This window comes from Egretta garzetta, unplaced genomic scaffold (assembly GCF_000687185.1).
Source record: "Egretta garzetta isolate BGI_Z169 unplaced genomic scaffold, ASM68718v1 scaffold98, whole genome shotgun sequence".
NCBI lineage: Eukaryota > Metazoa > Chordata > Aves > Pelecaniformes > Ardeidae > Egretta > Egretta garzetta.
In genome coordinates this window covers 1873712-1891435 of record NW_009260611.1, presented here as the reverse complement: position 1 = coordinate 1891435, position 17724 = coordinate 1873712, and the positions used below count along the sequence as shown (strand labels likewise).

Genomic DNA, 17724 nt, shown 5'->3' with positions numbered 1-17724 from the left:
GACAGACTGAAACTGAGCCAACTGTGGTGTTTTTATAGTTGTAATTTTTATAGTTGCAGCAATTTATTTTTTACCCCCAAACTCGACATTTTTAGGATGCCTGGGAATACATGGATGGTTAAGTCTGGGTCTTACTCTTTCCTATTTAGGTTAATTGTTTTGTAGTGTCTTTGTTCAGAAATGTTTGAAATTAAGTAAAGGTTTGGTGGGAATATGGAGGAGAGAACAGGAAATCATTCAATGCATTATTCAGATATGTCAGCTCTAACTATAGACTGCCTTTCATACGCTTGAATGCTTTCAAGGTGATTTGCCACGAACTGTTAATTTATTGGGATCTGTTTATAGTATGTGCTCTTGTGTAATTAAGTAAAGGTTTTTTTTCCCAATGTATTCCATTGAAATTGCATGACTTTCATTTCTTAATTTGAGGTTTATTTCAAGTACTGGTTTTCAATATTTTTATTTTGTTCTTTTAAGCTTAATGCGATGGCAAACAGAGCTGCTGGGAAGGGCTATGAGAATGAAGACAACTACTCTAACATTAGGTTCCAGTTTGTTGGCATTGAAAATATACATGTAATGAGATCCAGCTTACAAAAACTTCTGGAAGGTATGTTCTAACTGTACTGTAATAGTGTATATGAAAATAGCATAAATACTTTTTTGAAGCCTTTAGTAATAGCTTGTACAAACTGTATTGATCTCTCTAGTCTATCCCAGCTCTATGTTTAGTACCAGTTTGCTGTGCTCTGCGGTAATGAATTACCTCAAACCTTTACCTGTAAACTGCGAGCCCAATGAATGGAGTTATTTTGAAGAAAATTGAGCGGCACATATGCCTTGAGTGAACTTGATTAGTAGGTCAGTGGCTTGTGGGAAAGATGTCTGTGTTTTCTGAGTATGCATGCATGTATACACACGTGTAATACAAATACACAAAATGGTGTGTTCTGTACATACATTTTCATATATAGAATACTCCTTCTTCAAGGAGCATTTAGTTCTACAGAATTCACAGTAAGCATATGGTCTGTACAAAATTTGAGCTCTTTGGCCTGGTGAGCCGCTTCTGTGCTGGTAGTACCTCTTAGAGTGCTTGTAGAGAGGGGGGCAGGGGGAAAAGTGAACCACTTCACCGTGCCACTGCCTGCCACCTGGTGGTGAAAATGGAGAGGCAGAGGTCTATTAAATAGTTCTGTTAATATTTTATTTAGGTAAACAGCTGAAAACAAATTTAAGACGCTTTGTGGAGTATTAATACTGAGGTTAGAGTACAGTGGCAGAAGTCAGGCTTCCACACCTGGCAAACTATATATATATATATGTGCTTGCCTTCTCTAATTATGCAAATATTTCCAGTCATGGAGAAGGCTTACACTTGTATGGAAGCCTGTTTTGATGAAGACATTCTGCCCTCATTAGTCGAGGAATCTTATAGACTAGTGGTGTAGTCTTACTTTACTCTTATTCAGCCTGTATCTGCTGCTAACCTATTCTTCAGGCACTCTGTATGGAATACTACTGAGCTTTGATAATACATATTTTTGTGGTTATTCCTGCATGTAATTTATTGATGGGAAAGATGAGCAGCATGAGCCTGAACCTCAGGTTTTTTTAAGTCTGGTATAATCTCTCTTTCTTTTGCTGATATCTTCAGTTCCAGAAAACTAGCTAATAAATCTTGATTTATTTTTTTTAAAAAGGCTCACTGCTGTGTAGTAATGTCTGGTGCAGTTAAATGTTACAGACTTCACATTCCTTCCGTTTGACTTGGCATCCCACCAATGGTACTTACTAAATGCCTTTCTGTAGCTTTCATTAAGGACAAAATATGGCTTAGTTTTTTCCTTGTATGGAGGGCTGGTTTATTTAAACTCAATTGAAACAAAATCATGAGTGGTGTCTATAGGTGTTCTCCAGATCAGGTTTTGGGGTAAAGGAACAAAGTTACTCTACCTCTGTTCAGTCTGTATCATTCACTAGAGTTTTGCTGAATATCAGTCTAGAAGTAGAAGTGTCTTTAGGGGTAGGAAGGACCCTTAAAACTTAAGGAGGTATGCAGCAATTTATTCTTCAGATCCCTGTGGAGATGTGCCGTCAGTGGGGTGACCAGGAGGGAAATGCTATGAAAATGGTTCATAGCTTAAAATGAGGAAAATGCCATTTAACTTCCATGTACTAGCTTCCCCTGGATGTGCTGAACTGAATGTTTTCAAATCAGGGATGCGATATCAATGACCCTATTTGTTCCAGCCATTATAACTGGGACTGTCCTCAGTTTTATTTATAACAAACAAGTGTTACTCATTCTTCAGCATGTGTCCTGCTCCTAGCCTCTTTGTCTATCTGCCTGATTTTTCTTCAGAATCTTTTATTCAGAATTCCATTTGCAAACCGAATGCAAGACAATCCTTCACAAAACCCTTTTGTAATGGGACTACACCATGGAGCATGCTAGAAGGACTTAATCTGTTCTTCACCTTAGGTTCAGCTGTTTTTAAATATCTTGCATGCAGTGAAATAAAAATTTTCTAACATAGTTTTCTTTGGTGTGGACATGACTCTGCTCCCCTGATGGGTGGACTGCCCATCTATACCACACTAATGGAAGAATCTTCACGTAGACTAAATTTGTGGCTGTGGTATTAAATAAAGTCCATTTTTTATATATTCAAAAATACAGTATCACATGTCAGAAGAGGTAGAACTCTGATAAGCAAAACAGTTTTGCGTATGTCAAGAAACAGCATTTCTACAGGAAATATTTGAGGAAAAGGCTCAATAATAGCCACTGTCATCTGCTGCATATATTTTGATGATGGAAGTGTGTTAACTAAGGGTATATTGTAGGTTAGGTGGAGTGTCTGTATGGAGTGGTCTGGTTTTGTTTATCTGTTAAAAACAATCTCTGCCCCCACCCACTGTGCTTCAGTCTGCAGGTTCTAGTTACCTCTGGAACTGATGCTAGAGGCATTGCTAGTAGAGTATGTGGAACATAGAGGTTTTGGGGCTTACGTGCATGCACAGCATGAGTTTTCATGATGGGATCCATATAGCCAAACCTCTCTTGAATGATAGTTATTATGAAGTAGCTAAACATCTTAGTGGTACCATAAATCATCTTCTAAGGGACCATAAGGGACTAAAATGATTATTTTTTTTAATGTATAAGTGTCAATACAATTTCTTTATTTTATCACTAAGTATAAACATTTCTGTGTTAATTCACAGAAATGGAAAGTAATTCTTTGGGCTTAACATATGTGTTCTTATTCTGCCTTGGTTTATAAAAAATACAGCAATCTAGCTAGAAGAGGGAAATACTGGTGGTGAAATATTTCTACCAAGCTGAAAATTCTGATCAAAAGCAGATTTTGGCAGCAGGATCTGAGTAAAAACAAACTGAGGACTGGAAGCCTCTGTTTTCTAGCTGAAAGCCTGTGCTTTAAACCATAAGCTGCAGGTTGCAGGGGTGAGCAGCCATGGCTAGTGCCTCTAGACATTGCCATGTCTGTCCAATCCCTTCCCTGCAGATGTTTGAATTTCCAGATGTTCTGATATTTTTAGTTTCTTTCCTTTACCGTAGTGGTGGACCTGCTTGTGTTGGGATTGAACAGGTGTATGGAACCACTGGTGCAGAGAGAGTGTGAACTAGCTGAAAGGATTGAGTAGTTCTCAGCTGATTTCCTCCATGTGCTAGACCTTTCAGAAGCAGGACTCTTGCTTAATGATGCTCTCTCTTTCAAAGACCAGGGAGAACTACCATAACTTCTGCTGCTTTTACTGATATTTACAGGCTAACCTTTAAAATTAGGTCTTGTATCCAGGGGTCTCTTGATGCTTTGTTACCTCAATGTGCTATGGTTTGCTAGATAGTTTTGTAAATTCCAAAGTTCTATGGGCTTTAGAAAAGGTGCTGCAATACTTACTTGGAAGCCTGTTTTTGTTATAGTACCAGCTACTGCTGAATGCTATAACTCTTCGTGAGCAATGGGGAGTGTACCAAAACTTGTATGGCTGAAAGCTGAGAAACATGTAGTGCAGGTACAGGAAAGCTCTGTGAGGCAGTGGGTTAAGAGTTTATAGCCTTCGTTACATCAGGGGACTTGACTGAATGCAGAGAAAGATGACTTTGCAGCTGCTGTATCCCCACTGATGCCTTTTGGCTACAGAGCCTTTTTATTTTCATTTGGGGCCCACTAGATGGCAACCTCGGGTATCTTCTCTTAGGATCACACATAGCTGAAACTATATTAGCCAGCAAGTATTATTGCCAGAAGTTTGCTGTGCTTGGACAGTAATGTATCTGTGTGAGTTGCTACTCAAAATCATAGAAGAACCAGGTTATCTGTCTCTTTGTGAATTGGTGAGTGTCTCTGTGGGAAACTTTCAGTCTACCTGTATGCCTCTTGCCACTATGCTGCAGGGTGTCTTTCCTTTAACTTGAGTTCTTCCCTGACATTATTGTTACAGGATCAAAGTATACTAGGGAAGAATGGTAGAGATCAGTCAGAATTGTAGTATGTCGAGTCTGGCGGTAAACAAAATCTTGTTGGCTTTCAGTTCATCACCATGTCTTTGTACTGCACTCACTTTAGTCTCCTAAGCAAAGTGGAAAAGGTGATGAAACTCTGGCAGTCTGACTACTCTGAACTGTGTATATTGTCTGGATGCAGCTACTTCCTATTAGTAGTAATTTTTAAGGATTTCTGGTAAGCTTTTGGCATTTATTGTTGCCTTCCCTGGTAAGGTGAGGGTGGTGCTTCATACTGGGGATAACTTGTGTATTTACTTTAAATGTTATTTTGTCAAAAGACGCAAAGATCTTACTCTTGTTATTTGTGGTTACTGTAGTTCTACAGAGTTGAATTTTGTGTGGAGAACATCTTGTAGTACCTCTCTTAAGCATTTGAGTGGTGGTTCCCTGAAAGATTTCTAATCAACTTACAACATAGGGCATTAGAAACCATATATGATTATTATTCTTTCTCCATTGCAGGGCATAGGTAGCTGCAACTGCTTAAGGTTTTCTAACTCTTGGTTTCTTTCAGTCACTGGCACAAAGGGCTTGTCTGTCAATGACTTTTTGTCTGGTTTGGAGAGTTCTGGATGGCTACGTCACATCAAAGCTGTTTTGGATGCTGCTGTCTTCCTGGTCAAGGTAACTTGCATGCTGCTGCTTTATTTGATGGGAAGTCAACTTGCTACCAGGCAAAACTATACTTAACATTATATAATGTGAAGAAAAAAAAAAAAAATTTGCAGTTGACCATTTTGGAGGTAGATGCTTAGTACATCAATACATCTCATGCTGGTTTAAGAATTACATGTTTCTTTATGATTGCAGATGTAGATATGCCAGCTAATGTTTTGGGATTTTTTCAAATGCTGTTTGGTCACCTTACTGGGAGATGAAGGGATTCTTATGCTCCCTGATTCTTTTAGGTATTTATGAGAGATGTAACCAGTTTGGAGGTGGATGGAATAAAAGAACTTCTGGGGCATTTATGGCAGGGAAGCCAAGTTGGCTATTCTGACTTCATTTGGCAAGGAAATGGCAATGAACAGTTGCCTCTGCCAGGCACCAATGAAGTCAAGGGGGGCTGGGTGAAGAAAAAACCCTGGATCTTTGTTTTTACTAGGTGAAATAACAAGGAGTTACCTTAGTTAAAAGTGGGTGTTTCTCCTAAAGATGACCCTCAAAAATATCTGGGCTAACAGGATTCAAATTCTTAGCTGAATCTAGTAACCATTTCCAAGTCCTTAATTTTTGCGTAGTTTAATGATGAATAAGTGAGTATCTTTAGTGATGTGTTTGTCTTGGGTTTTTTCACCTGTTTGGTCTGTAATATGTAGCCTACTTCTTTCTTAGTATGCATTGCAAGGGGTTTTTATAAGTTTAGTTTTATAAGGGTTAGAAGGAGAACTGGGAACCACTGTAGATGTTTTTTGTCACCTTGTGCAAAGGTGGTAGTGGGTTTTCTTCTCTTGATAAGGTATTTTCTCTACTTCCATGGAGAGAAATTCCTAGCTTTCTAGTAGTATCAAATCCTTTTGTCATAATAAACACTTTTCTGCTTTTGTTAAATAAAATGGTCTATGCTGCAAGTTTGGGATAAATGTAGATTTTGTATTTATTTACTAAACTTTGACTTTTGTCTAGTATAGAACATTCACTAAACCAACCATGTTTTGCAGGCAATAGCAGTTGAGAGTGCGAGTGTATTGGTGCACTGCTCAGATGGCTGGGATAGGACTTCCCAAGTTTGTTCCCTTGGAGCTCTCTTACTAGATTCCTATTATAGAACAATCAAAGGATTCATGGTAAGCAAGCTGTTGCATGGTTGAGTTGTTTGGTAAATAAAGGATGTAAAATGCTTGAGTGTGAAAGGGAGCCGTGTAAATGTACTGATGCTCTTTTTTTGTAGTTACAAATATAAAATATACTGATAAATATTTCTTTCAAAAATATTTTGCTACTGGGAAGAGCCGTTCATTTAAAATCTAAAAACCAGAAATACAAATTGCGGATTGCATTAGGCACTCTGCAGAAATGTTGCAATGATTGCCTTTTGCATCCAAAAAAGCCCCTTATCTATGACATACAAGGATTCCAAAGTGCTTATGTGAGATAGTAGATGTACTAAATTATAGCACCTCTGTGATTTTATCACTTGTCCCAAAATCAACGTTATTAAAATTTAAAGATACCAACTCTCCCAGTGACAGAGGCCTGAAGATACTTAAGCAATCTGGATTTCTTCGTCTTTCTCTAGAGAGGAAAACGAATTTTGGTATGACTATTCGTTGATATTCCTACTCTTAAACTTTGGTGTTCTGCAGTGGCAATACAAGGTGTTATGGGAACTCCTGAAAAGATAGTACATGGAATTAGTTTTATGTATGGGTTAGAACTAACTGCCACAAATATTACAAGCAACAAAAGTGAAGTTGAAGAGGAATCGGAAGAAGATTCATTTCTTGTGAGCAGTGAGAATGTGTGTAATCCTTAGGGAAGTTATTTAATCTTCTTGTTCATTAATCCTTGCTGTCAAGTCGATTTCTGGGAAAACTTCTGCACTGGGCAGGCAGTCCTATGTTAGTTTTGGTGGCTGGTACTGTGACTGAAAGGATAAAACAAGCTAGTGTTGATATTAACAAATTTACTGCTATTAAATATTAAAGATTATGTTGCGTGGTTTTATGTAAACTATGATAGTAGGAATGCAATACTAAATTTCTTCCTATACTTTGCAATTTTTTGCAAGTTGGTTGATAATCTAATTATACTAATATTGCATGACTTACACTTAAAGGGAGCTTGGCTTAACAGCAGTTATCGGGTTGTCAACTTGCTAAACTTGTTTACTAGTTTTAGAAATGTGCTTTGAGAATGTCTTCTGAAAGACTTCCAAGAAAGGAAAGCAATTACAAAGTGACAAATAGTTGCTCCTACTGTAATTTGACTCAAATTTAATATATTGATAACCTGTGGGTTTAATACTATGCGTGTGAGACTGAGTAACACTTTACATGAGATTTTGGGTTTTTTACCCCTCTAGGTCTTGATAGAGAAAGACTGGATCTCTTTTGGGCACAAGTTCTCCGACAGGTAGTTTACTCTTTCAATATAGTAAACTGTATACAGTGAACTGAACTATTGTTAAAGGCAACTTGTGGATGTTAAACTACTGCAGTGTTGCTAGAAATTTTGCAATGAGTAAGCTATTTTCAGTAGATGATACACTTTGTGTATTACTATTTATTCAAATACTTATTGGATAACTGATTTATATTGCAGATGTAAACTTCTAGTGCTACTGGTGCCTCCCTCTCAGATGTTGAAGACTACAGCTAGGTCTACATGGATGCATAGACAGTGCAAAATCAATCATAAATTCCAGCCATTTAGGCAATATAAACCACTTAATTTTGGTATCTTTAAAATTGAGTTTACAATTATGTTTACTTTTAATGATGAAGTCATGCCTACCTTTAGAAGTACTATAGGTTAAGAGTTCTGTTTTTTCCTTTCATCTGCCTATCATCAGCGATGACAATAGCCTTGCTGCTGTTTACTGCTTCATTTGTTTTTAGCTCATATACTCCAAATGTTAACTACAGAAGTAATGGACACAAAGGAACTTAACTGTGCTGTGTTGCTCTTTGGTACTGAATACAGATGTGTGATTGCTTACAAGTCAGAAAAATAGGTTAAATATAGACTTATTCCTATTCAAAAAATGCCCCAGTTCTCAAAGTTAGGTGCTTCATCTCCAAACCAAAGCTAGTGTCAAATTAATGTACTGTCATTTAAAAGCAAATGCAACTAAGACTTTTTTGATTTCTAACTTAAACCAGTTTCAATCTGTTTATGGGATCTTCTTCAGGTGTTGTCAGCTGGATGGTGATCCAAAAGAGATTTCACCAGTGTTTACCCAGTTTTTAGAAAGTGTATGGAATCTGACTGAGCAGTTCCCCCAAGCCTTTGAGTTCAATGAAGCTTTCCTCCTTCAGATCCATGAACATGTCCATTCATGCCAGTTTGGTAACTTCCTTGGAAACTGCCAAAAAGAGCGAGAAGAACTGAAGTAAGCAGTCATATTGTAATGTGCCTTTTGTTTATTCTGGCATTGTAAGAACTCCTGTGAATATTCTTCATTTTAGGCTCTGACTAGAAATAGACATGGGACTGGTAGTACTAAAAATGTTGAATTGCATCAGGGAACAGCGGTGCGTCTTGTGCTTTTGCATACTGAAGATAGTCTTTCTAATTCTGGGAGAATCCTCCCCCAGTAGGTAAGCTTAAGTTTGGAAGTATCGCTTCATTCCCTCCCCCAATCTATTTTTAGGTAACCTTAAAATTCTTGCCTGCCAGTCAGAAGTATTAATAGGTTGTGTCCTACTGCTTTCAGTTAGAAAACTTCTGTAAAGTGTTCATCTTTTGTCTCAAACTGTATTTTAAAAGCATTTATTGCAACTAGGCAAAACTTGCATAATATAAGCAGTAGTCCTTCTAAAACTGACAGTTCTATCCAACATTAGCATGTGCCAGGAAGAAGTTGATTTTACTAAGAGTTCTTAAGTCAAGATTTACAAGTACTTCTGGTAACTTCTTAACTTTAAGATTGACATTATGTTGAGTTGAACAGCTTCTGTTTTTTGCTTGCAGTCAGTGTCTTGACCTTGATCTCTTCTTCTTTTAAGATTAAAAGAGAAGACCTATTCCTTGTGGCCATTCCTTCTGGATGAACAAAAGAAATATCAGAATCCTCTGTATAATCCAGACTTTTCTCCAGAACTCACTCTTTTGGAGCCTAATACAGTATCATTCAATTTCAAGTAAGTTTAAATTACAGACAGTAGCTCTTCAGTTTTGTGTTTATCCTGTGTAGTTAAAACTGTTTGGTTCATGCAGGTTTTGGAGAAATATGTACCATCAGTTTGATCGAAGTATGCATCCCAGGCAATCTGTGTTCAACCTCATAATGAACATGAGTGAACAAAATAAACAACTGGAGGAAGACATTAAAGAACTGGAAGCTGTAAGTATTACAAAAGAAGTGTGTGTACTTACAACTTGTTCTTCAAATTCATATTTATAGTCTGCCATAATGCTGCTAGCTTTCACATGAATGTCACTACTGTATGGCCTAGCACTTATTCTGTGTAAAGTTGACTTTGACTTTTCACTGTACACTTCTATGTTGAATGCCAGACTATGCAGCCAATGTTTTGCTCTTAGGCACAATTTATTTTGCTTTATCGTTGAACTGTATTATGCAGAAGTGCTCCTACTATCAAAGCATTACTGGAGATGGCTTAACCTTAATGTAGGTTAAAGTGATGCAAAACTCATCTTAGATAACAAGGTACCAATCATAGCTACAGCTGTGTTGCTAAACAAAGGAGACTGAAAATGTTTTATTTCCATTATAGCTACTAAAATGGAAGCAGTAAGTATTGGCCTTCTTTTAACTACATATGCAGGTGCATGCTGTTGTAAGTCACCATAATTATGGGGCATATACACTCTAATGCTTATTTGAAGACAGGACTAAATCCAGAGACGAGATTTCTATAAATTAATACTACTAGGCGCTACAGTAAACAGCGTATCTCACTTTATTCTAGTATGACTCAATCAGTGGCTTTTAATTGCTACTTCATTGTAGTCAGTTAAGGTGCTGAAACTTCAGAATAATACTTTTTCAGAAATGCAAACGTTTTCTGATAATCAGTTTTACTTCTTTGTGTGGCTAGAAATGGTAACACAACTCCTGTAGGTTATGCTGGGGGTAGAGGGGGAAAGTACAGCTTTTCTAGGAGGAAAGATGTTGTGAAACTGATACTACTGTAATGTAATGAATGCACTTCACTTAGACTGTTTCAAATCTTAATTGCATATTTAAAAGTTCTTATACAATTGAAGCAGCAAGATGAAAACTCAAGGTGAAAGCAAGCTGAAGAATAAGCAAGATGTAAAGTGAAGTATGTTTTGAATTTTCCAGAACCTTGTTCCAATGTGTTAACTTCACCTGAGACCACATTTCTCACTTGAGTGATGAAGAGATGCAGTTGTTTGAAATCTTGATGTAGACTTTCCTACTGCTGTTCCTGTCTTCAAACAGCTGGTGTCAAGAGATACCAAAGTCCTCTGGGCTCAGTCTCAGTTCTAATGGAGCACAAACACATCAACAAAAAAAATCAGTTTAGCCTAACTAGTTCAAACTCCCAGTTACTGGGTGAGATTGTTTGAATTTAAGAAAAAAAGTTATTCTTCTCTTGCTCAGTGCTTTGCAGATAGGTCCTTTCTTCCGGTCGTGCTTTCTAGTTGACATCCTCTAGTGTATTCCTGCAACTGAACAAATTGTATCGGCATTTTTCAGATCTAAAGAAAAGTCTTTTAGAAGGTTTTTAGGAAGGACAATAGGGGCTTAGGTATGAAACTACTCTTTGTCTTTAAGAGACTTGTGCTCTACTGCAAGCTCCCTACTTGCTCATTATACCAAGGTCTGCATTCATCTGCCTGTACTCTTGAAAGGTTTCCCATCTTGATAGCAACCAAACAAGGAGCAAGCCTGGAAGAACCTCTCCTTCTCTATGGACACTGACAGGCAGCCTTTCTGCTCAGCTGCAAATTTTAAGCATATAGTGCTTGTAGCAAATGCTGTAAACTGTGGGGAAAACTGTCTTATCTAATGGCCTAATGTTTAATAATATTGTTAACATATTAACCCAGGGTATGTAATACAGGGTTCTGCAGATGCTGGGTTGGCCAGCAAAAGAGATGAATCCTTTCAAAGCAGAATATTATCAGTAAAGTGGTCGTGCTCACTGTTAGTAACTGTTCCCTGGTCCTGCTGGCCATGCTAGAGAGAAGCGATTATCCCCCTGTACTCAGCACTGGTGAGGCTGCACCTCAAATTCTGTGTTCAGTATTGCCCCCCTCACTACAAGAAGGACACTGAGGTGCTGGAGCATGTCCAGAGAAGGGCAACAAAGCTGGTGAGGGGTCTGGAGCACAAGTCTGATGAGGAGCGGCTGAGGGAGCTGGGGGTGTTTAGCATGGAGAAAAGGAGGCTGAGAGGAGACCTTATCGCCCTCTACAACTACCTGAAAGGAGCGTGTAGTGTGGTGGGTGGTGGTCTCTTCTCCCAGGTAACGGGTGATAGGACAAGAAATAGCCTCAAGTTGCTCCAGGGGAGGCTTAGGATGTTAGGAACAATTTCTTCACTGCAAGAGTTGTTAAGCATTGGAATGGGCTGCCCAGGGAAGTAGTTCAGTCCCCATCCCTGGAGGTATTTAAAAGACGGCTAGGTGTGGTGCTTAGGGACATGGTTTAGCGGTAGACTTGGCAGGGTTAGGTTGGACTTGATGATTGTAAAGGTCTTTTGCAACCTAAAGGATTCTATGATTCTGTATTTCAGAAAATAAAGCGGAGAAATGGGCAGTCAGATGCAGTCCTTGTGAAGGAACATCAGCAATCTGCTCATCCTGCACCCATGGCACTGAAGACCCCTCCATGCTTCAAGAAGGAGCAGCCACTGATCCCCGTGAACGATGCTGTACGAACTATAGAGGGCAGCAACACAGCAGACAATCGCTACAGTGAATATGTGGCAGAGTTCTCGAAAGCTGAGCCTGCTGTTGTCAGCTTGGAGTTTGGAGTGGCCAGGATGACCTGCTAATTTAAAATCTGGCACTGTGCTCCTCTTCTAGACTGATTGAATTAAGAGATGGATTATTTTGAGGCTGGGTCTGTGCTGCATGACCAAACCATGATTTGTATATCAGCAAGTTTTGTTAACGTAGACTAGAACAGCATGCTAGTTGTCAAGTGTTTGCTGTTCTTTTAAGAAAAAAGTGTAGCTGTGTTTTAAAAGAAATTGGGGCATTTGGTAAGTAGTGACTAAAAATCAAGGAATGGTATGTCTTTGGACTTAAGTCAGTTTGCACTAAATTGATTAAAACAGTGATGTTACTTTATTCAGTGTAGGAAAACACAGACTGTCTTTCATGGATTGATTTTTATTTGGGCAAGAAAACTTGAACTTTCTATTTTAGGAACTGAAGCTACACATATATATTGCATAGGATATGAATATGTATACCCTTGTTTAATGTCATCCAGTACTAACTTTCAGTGTATTAAGTGCCATGGAAAAGTACGATATATTTCAAATCATAAATAGTTGGCCTTAAACTTGTCAGATCAACGATATTGTTGTCCTTTACTATTGCAGTGTAGCTGGCTCTGTTTACATTGTATTTGCTCAAATTGTTATTTCCTTAAAACAGAATATAAGGACTGACTATAAGGAATGAGGCACGCCTAAGCTGGCACAGCCTTTTGGCAAATAACTATATGAATGTTAACTTATCACTGAAGACTGTTCTTTCTTCCAGTTCCTCTGTTGTTTAAAATGTAATAGATTGGCCTGATTTTCTTCTCTGGCAGCTCAGTAGATTGAGCATCATTGAAGCTACAGGTTGTATCTGACCTTAAATGTTTTGATTTGTGACAAGGTATTTAAGTGTAGAGTAAAACAACATCATGTAAGAAAAGAAAACTTAGCCAATAACTGAATTGTCAAGTTATTCAGCTTGTTTATGATGTGCTGTGCAGTTGTTCAAGTTGCGAGAATGGAAGCAGAAGTTTTGGAAGTGTAGTCTACTGACCTTGTTCCCAAGTACAAAAACGGCATTCATTTGTCTGAAGTTCATGAGAAACTGGGCACCTCCTAAATCTTTCATTAGAAGAAAATTTTAGTTTTTAGTGAAACCCCCTTCTCATCTTGTAAAAAATTTGTCCAACCTGTGCATATTTTAAGTAATTTCAGTACAGTCTGGAGATTTTTATATAATTGGAGAGAGGACAAAAACTTCTACCAGGATGCAGTAGAGATCATGGGATGTAAGAAAAAAGGGGAACACTTACGGTTTATAAGCTTAATTATTTATCTGTAGCCTTCTAGTAAGGGAGAAGGTGTTTGCTGAAGTTTGTCTTATGGTGGATTTTCTGAGTAGATAACAGAATAGGGAAGAAAAGTGCTAGTGCCCAGCTCTTAAACAGAGGTATAACTTACAATTTCAGGTATTAAGATCAGTAGGTATGATGTTAGGTTAATGCTACTGACCTTTTTTATCTGTGAATTTAACTCTTTTTTTGGTTACAAGTGAAAATGAGTATTCTCATCCTAATCCCTGAAGTCTGCTTTGTTAAAATTACTGGTGTGCCACACACAATTCTACATAATTGGCAGCATTTCCCTCTGCACCATATTGGATCCAGGACTCTATTAACAAGGCCAGTACAGGTCATGATCAAGTTGCACTTGTGAAGTTGTCTGGGAGAAATTAACTGTGACTCCTGTGTTTGAGTATTAATTCACCCGTTTCACTAATTGGTTTTTAAAAGCCTATAAGTGTAAATAAAGGTTCATAAGTAATTTTTATTCCCAAAGATATGAGCATAGTGTCATCTTTAAAATACATTAGGCATTCATTTAAACACATTTAGAATTTCTCCACTACAGGTTTTGATAGTTTCACATTTGCACAGTGGTGCCTTACAGGGTTGCAGCAAGAGAGGGTTTTGTGCCTTGTTATTTATTGTCTCCCCTTCTCCCTCACCTTCTGTATCAACTTGGTTCTGTGGTTTTCCTTTGGAAAAAAACATCCTGTAGATTAAGCTTGTGCTGTATCCCAGTAATGACAAATTTATCACTGACAATATAGGTAAGTGTTATCAATTTGTACTTGTTCGTGTTTTAATATTTAGCTGCTCTGATGTGCCATGTACACATTTCATATTTATTGTTTAGAGTTTATAGACTCAAAAGATTATATTAAGCTTTTTTGCAAATATTGTTGTATGTTGTTTTTACTTTAACAACCATCTGAGCACCCCTGTATACAAGGCTTTTAAAGAGAAGATTTGTTCCCTTTCAGTACTGTTAAAGTGAGTTTATTTCAGTCTTCAGGCCCTTTTTATTGGCAGAGTTCACTTAGTGAAAGGAATTGGGATGCCTTTTTATTTTAAATCAAGGTAGGCATGTTAGGTCAGCTTTAAAATGCCATAAAACTATCTGCTCGAGCATAGAACCTGTATCTTCATCAAAAAATACAGTACTTCCCGATCTGAAATAAATATTTTACTCCTGTTAATATGCAAGTAGAATTTTATAAGGCTGTTTTGTAGAGCAGCCTTCTTATAAAGTCCAGATAGCTCTGCCAACTCAGCCCCCAGGGTCACCAGTGAGAGAAGTTCCTGCAGAGAGGCAGCTGTCTCTTCTCATTTGCTGTTCGGGCTGAAGCCAAACTACCTAAAGCACATGGAAGGCACATGGGACCTGTGGTGAAGTAAATAGATGGTAGCGAAGTGAGCTCCAACAGAAAACTTGGCAGGATGGGCCAGAACTCAGCACAGTGGGACTGTTCGTGTCCTTCAAGAAGGGTTTAAAAAACATCAAGCAAGTTGACTAAAAAAAACTGTGGCAGAAGCCTTCTGGGAGTGGGAAGAATTTTAATTCTTATTTCAGTGGATGAGCTTTTCTTCATGAACATGCCGCTTTGAGAGCGGTTACAATACTAGAAGGTGCCTGGTACAGCTCAAAATAATGTACAGAACTCTTTCTCTTCCAATCTGTGGCGTTGATGTGTAGCACTTGCCAGTTGTGTGGGAAAATAATGTCCCAGATAGAAAGTTGCTATAGCTGATGCTGCTCCATTGGTTGCAAGACTTTGGCATCTGTCAGTTCGGTGCTTCGCCTTGAGAAGGTCTTGGTAAAGTCTTTGGGTTTCTATATTTTGTGCTGTGCCTGATCTTTTTTTCTAATCTGAATGCTATAAAAGAACTAGTTCCTTTTAATTAACCAAGCTGATAGTCTCACCTGAGCAACTAAAACTGATTTGACTTTGTACCCGAGGCAATTTAAAATATTAATTTTGCTAGTACCAAAGGAGTTGGGCTTATTTTTGGGAGGCTTGCTATTGTCATAATGTATTCTTCAATACAAGTTTAAATATCCAACCATTCTGTTTTGTAGGATGGCTGCCAAATCAACAGCCTAAGAAATTAATTAAGCAACACTGAACTGAGCCTGTGCATTTTCCACACATGTCCAATTACTAGTGACCTAGATCTAGGGCAAAAGCCTGAAGTCTGTAGAATCTATCTGGAGAATTGGAACAGCAGTCCTTTCATAAAGCTGCATATCCCTGTGTGGAACAAATGCCCTGATATAACATTCTTTTAGAGGGAAAGCTATCACAGATCAAGCTGTGACAGTTTGATGTGTGTCTTCCTCAGGATAAGCATTCTGGAGAATGCTTGCTGGGAAAGGTGATGGGTTCTTCCTCTGTAGCTGCTGTTTTCCTAAGGCCCTTTGATAAAGTAATACATTGCTAAATCTCTGAGAACTTGCTACTCCTGTTCTGGTAACCTAAGTAGGTGAACTGGATGCACAGCTGGGTTGAAGTGGGACTGGGGTAGCTTGGCTTAACTACTGTCCTCTTAAGGAAGTGAGATAAATGCTGCAAAGGATTTTGATGTTAAAATAGCCCAGGGCACATGCTATCGACATCTGTTTTTCAGAGTCCTGCCCTGCTCTTGAGCAAATGTGGCTAGCATGAGGGCCTCGCGTAAGCATGGCGATTGCTTTCTAGTTAGTTTAAAGATAATCTGATTTCAAATTAGATCATCCCTGCACAGTGGTAATTTATAGATCTTTAGGTCAGAACCTAAAGGTTGCTCTTAAAACTCCTGTTTAGTTGCTAATAGTTTTAAACCTGTAGCTGCTCATAGACTTAAGTATACTGGTCATGAAACCTATATTAACCTTTAGGATTAGATCTTTAGATTAGACCAAAGTCTGCTTTGACTTGCTTTCACTATTTATGCCAAGCTTGCTTCCAAGTGTTGCTTATTGTGGTGCTTGATATCTGTCTTTGTAACAGGCTTCTTGATGCTTCGGATGTTTCCAAAACCTGGAATTACTGCAGTTTTCTTCCACTATTCTCAAGGCTCAGATTAGTGAACAGTATGGGTGAGCTTAGGTTTGATCTAGCTAGCTTGACCTGCCTACCTGTTAAATAGAATTATGGTGCTGCACTGATTTTCAATACTGTGGTGCAACTTCTGCATGCACAACAGGCTTGAGGAGGAGGAGGAGGATGTAGTCAGGACCCTTGTCACAGCACATAGCGAGGAACAGGACCCTGCTGGGGTATGACTCATAAAAAGTAGCAGCAGTAGAGCTGTTCTGATGCCCAGCAGCAGCTCAGAGACTTGAGGTGGAAGGTCAGAGGCGTGCTGCTTCTGAAATCAGTTCCCAGGTCCCTAATTCAGTGACCTGGTCTATTAAACACTTCTGGTTGAGCAAATCTCCACTGGCATCAAGCAACAGAAAATACATATGGAACTGTGTTTCTTCATCTACTGGCTTCGATTAATAAATGTCCTGGTGGTGACTTTGAAATTGGGGTGCAATATTTAATTTATTCTTGTTTATAGCTCCAACTCTTGAGGTTTGTTATATACTGTTTATAATTAGGTGGGATTATAGTTTTTGACATGTCCTGTAAAAGTCTTTCCCATCTTAATGATGAGGTTAGCACACACATCTCATGCTTTGTATCTCTGCATCTATGTCTGCTGAACACTTCTCTTGCAAGTAGGCAGTCTTGGCGAAGTCTCATGCTGCCCCACAAAGGCATTCCTCGTTACTGAGCATTACAGATTGGTTTCCTGGCTCTGTCTTGCTGTTGCTCTTCAATCTTATATTTATCCTTATGGCTGTCTGTTGGCAATGTCCCTTAACAAACATCTTTCCATCAAAGAAAACGGGTTGGTTGTTTTTCTGTCTCAGGGATTTTTACCCCTGAACTAGTGAACTTTAAAAAAATGTTGCTTATACTCCCTTTCAGGGCTTCTGAGTGCCTGCTGACTTCCACAGTCAGTTTACTTACACATTTTCACTTCAGACCTGGCTATTTACAAGAAAAAAAAAAAACCTTAAAAGTTGGATGTGGCAAAGGGAAAGAAAACTGTTTTCATTGTAATGTATCTGGGAAGACTGGCTGTTTCACTAGCACTTATTGCTCTGTAAAAGTCACTTATCTGTGTGTGGGGATCGTGCTTGATGTATATTTCTGAAGAAACTTTAGCAAATGGAATTTTGTAATAAGTATTTTATTTGTACGTGTTTTGAAAATCCA

The 17724-nt window shown here is 38.5% G+C and overlaps 1 protein-coding gene across 2 annotated transcripts in view; it reads left to right on the top strand.

The window, feature by feature from the left end:
* Positions 1 to 17506, top strand: part of MTMR6 (myotubularin related protein 6) — a 23536-nt gene extending 6030 nt beyond the window's left edge. For both annotated transcript variants that reach the window (XM_035900408.1, XM_035900407.1), the window contains exons 6-13: positions 481 to 613; positions 5055 to 5164; positions 6202 to 6327; positions 7566 to 7615; positions 8394 to 8594; positions 9211 to 9345; positions 9422 to 9548; positions 11934 to 17506. In XM_035900408.1, the coding sequence (XP_035756301.1) occupies positions 481 to 613; positions 5055 to 5164; positions 6202 to 6327; positions 7566 to 7615; positions 8394 to 8594; positions 9211 to 9345; positions 9422 to 9548; positions 11934 to 12194 (1143 nt within the window). In that variant the 3' untranslated portion in view covers positions 12195 to 17506. The remainder of the gene's footprint in view (positions 1 to 480; positions 614 to 5054; positions 5165 to 6201; positions 6328 to 7565; positions 7616 to 8393; positions 8595 to 9210; positions 9346 to 9421; positions 9549 to 11933) is intronic.
* Positions 17507 to 17724: the final 218 nt, after the last annotated feature.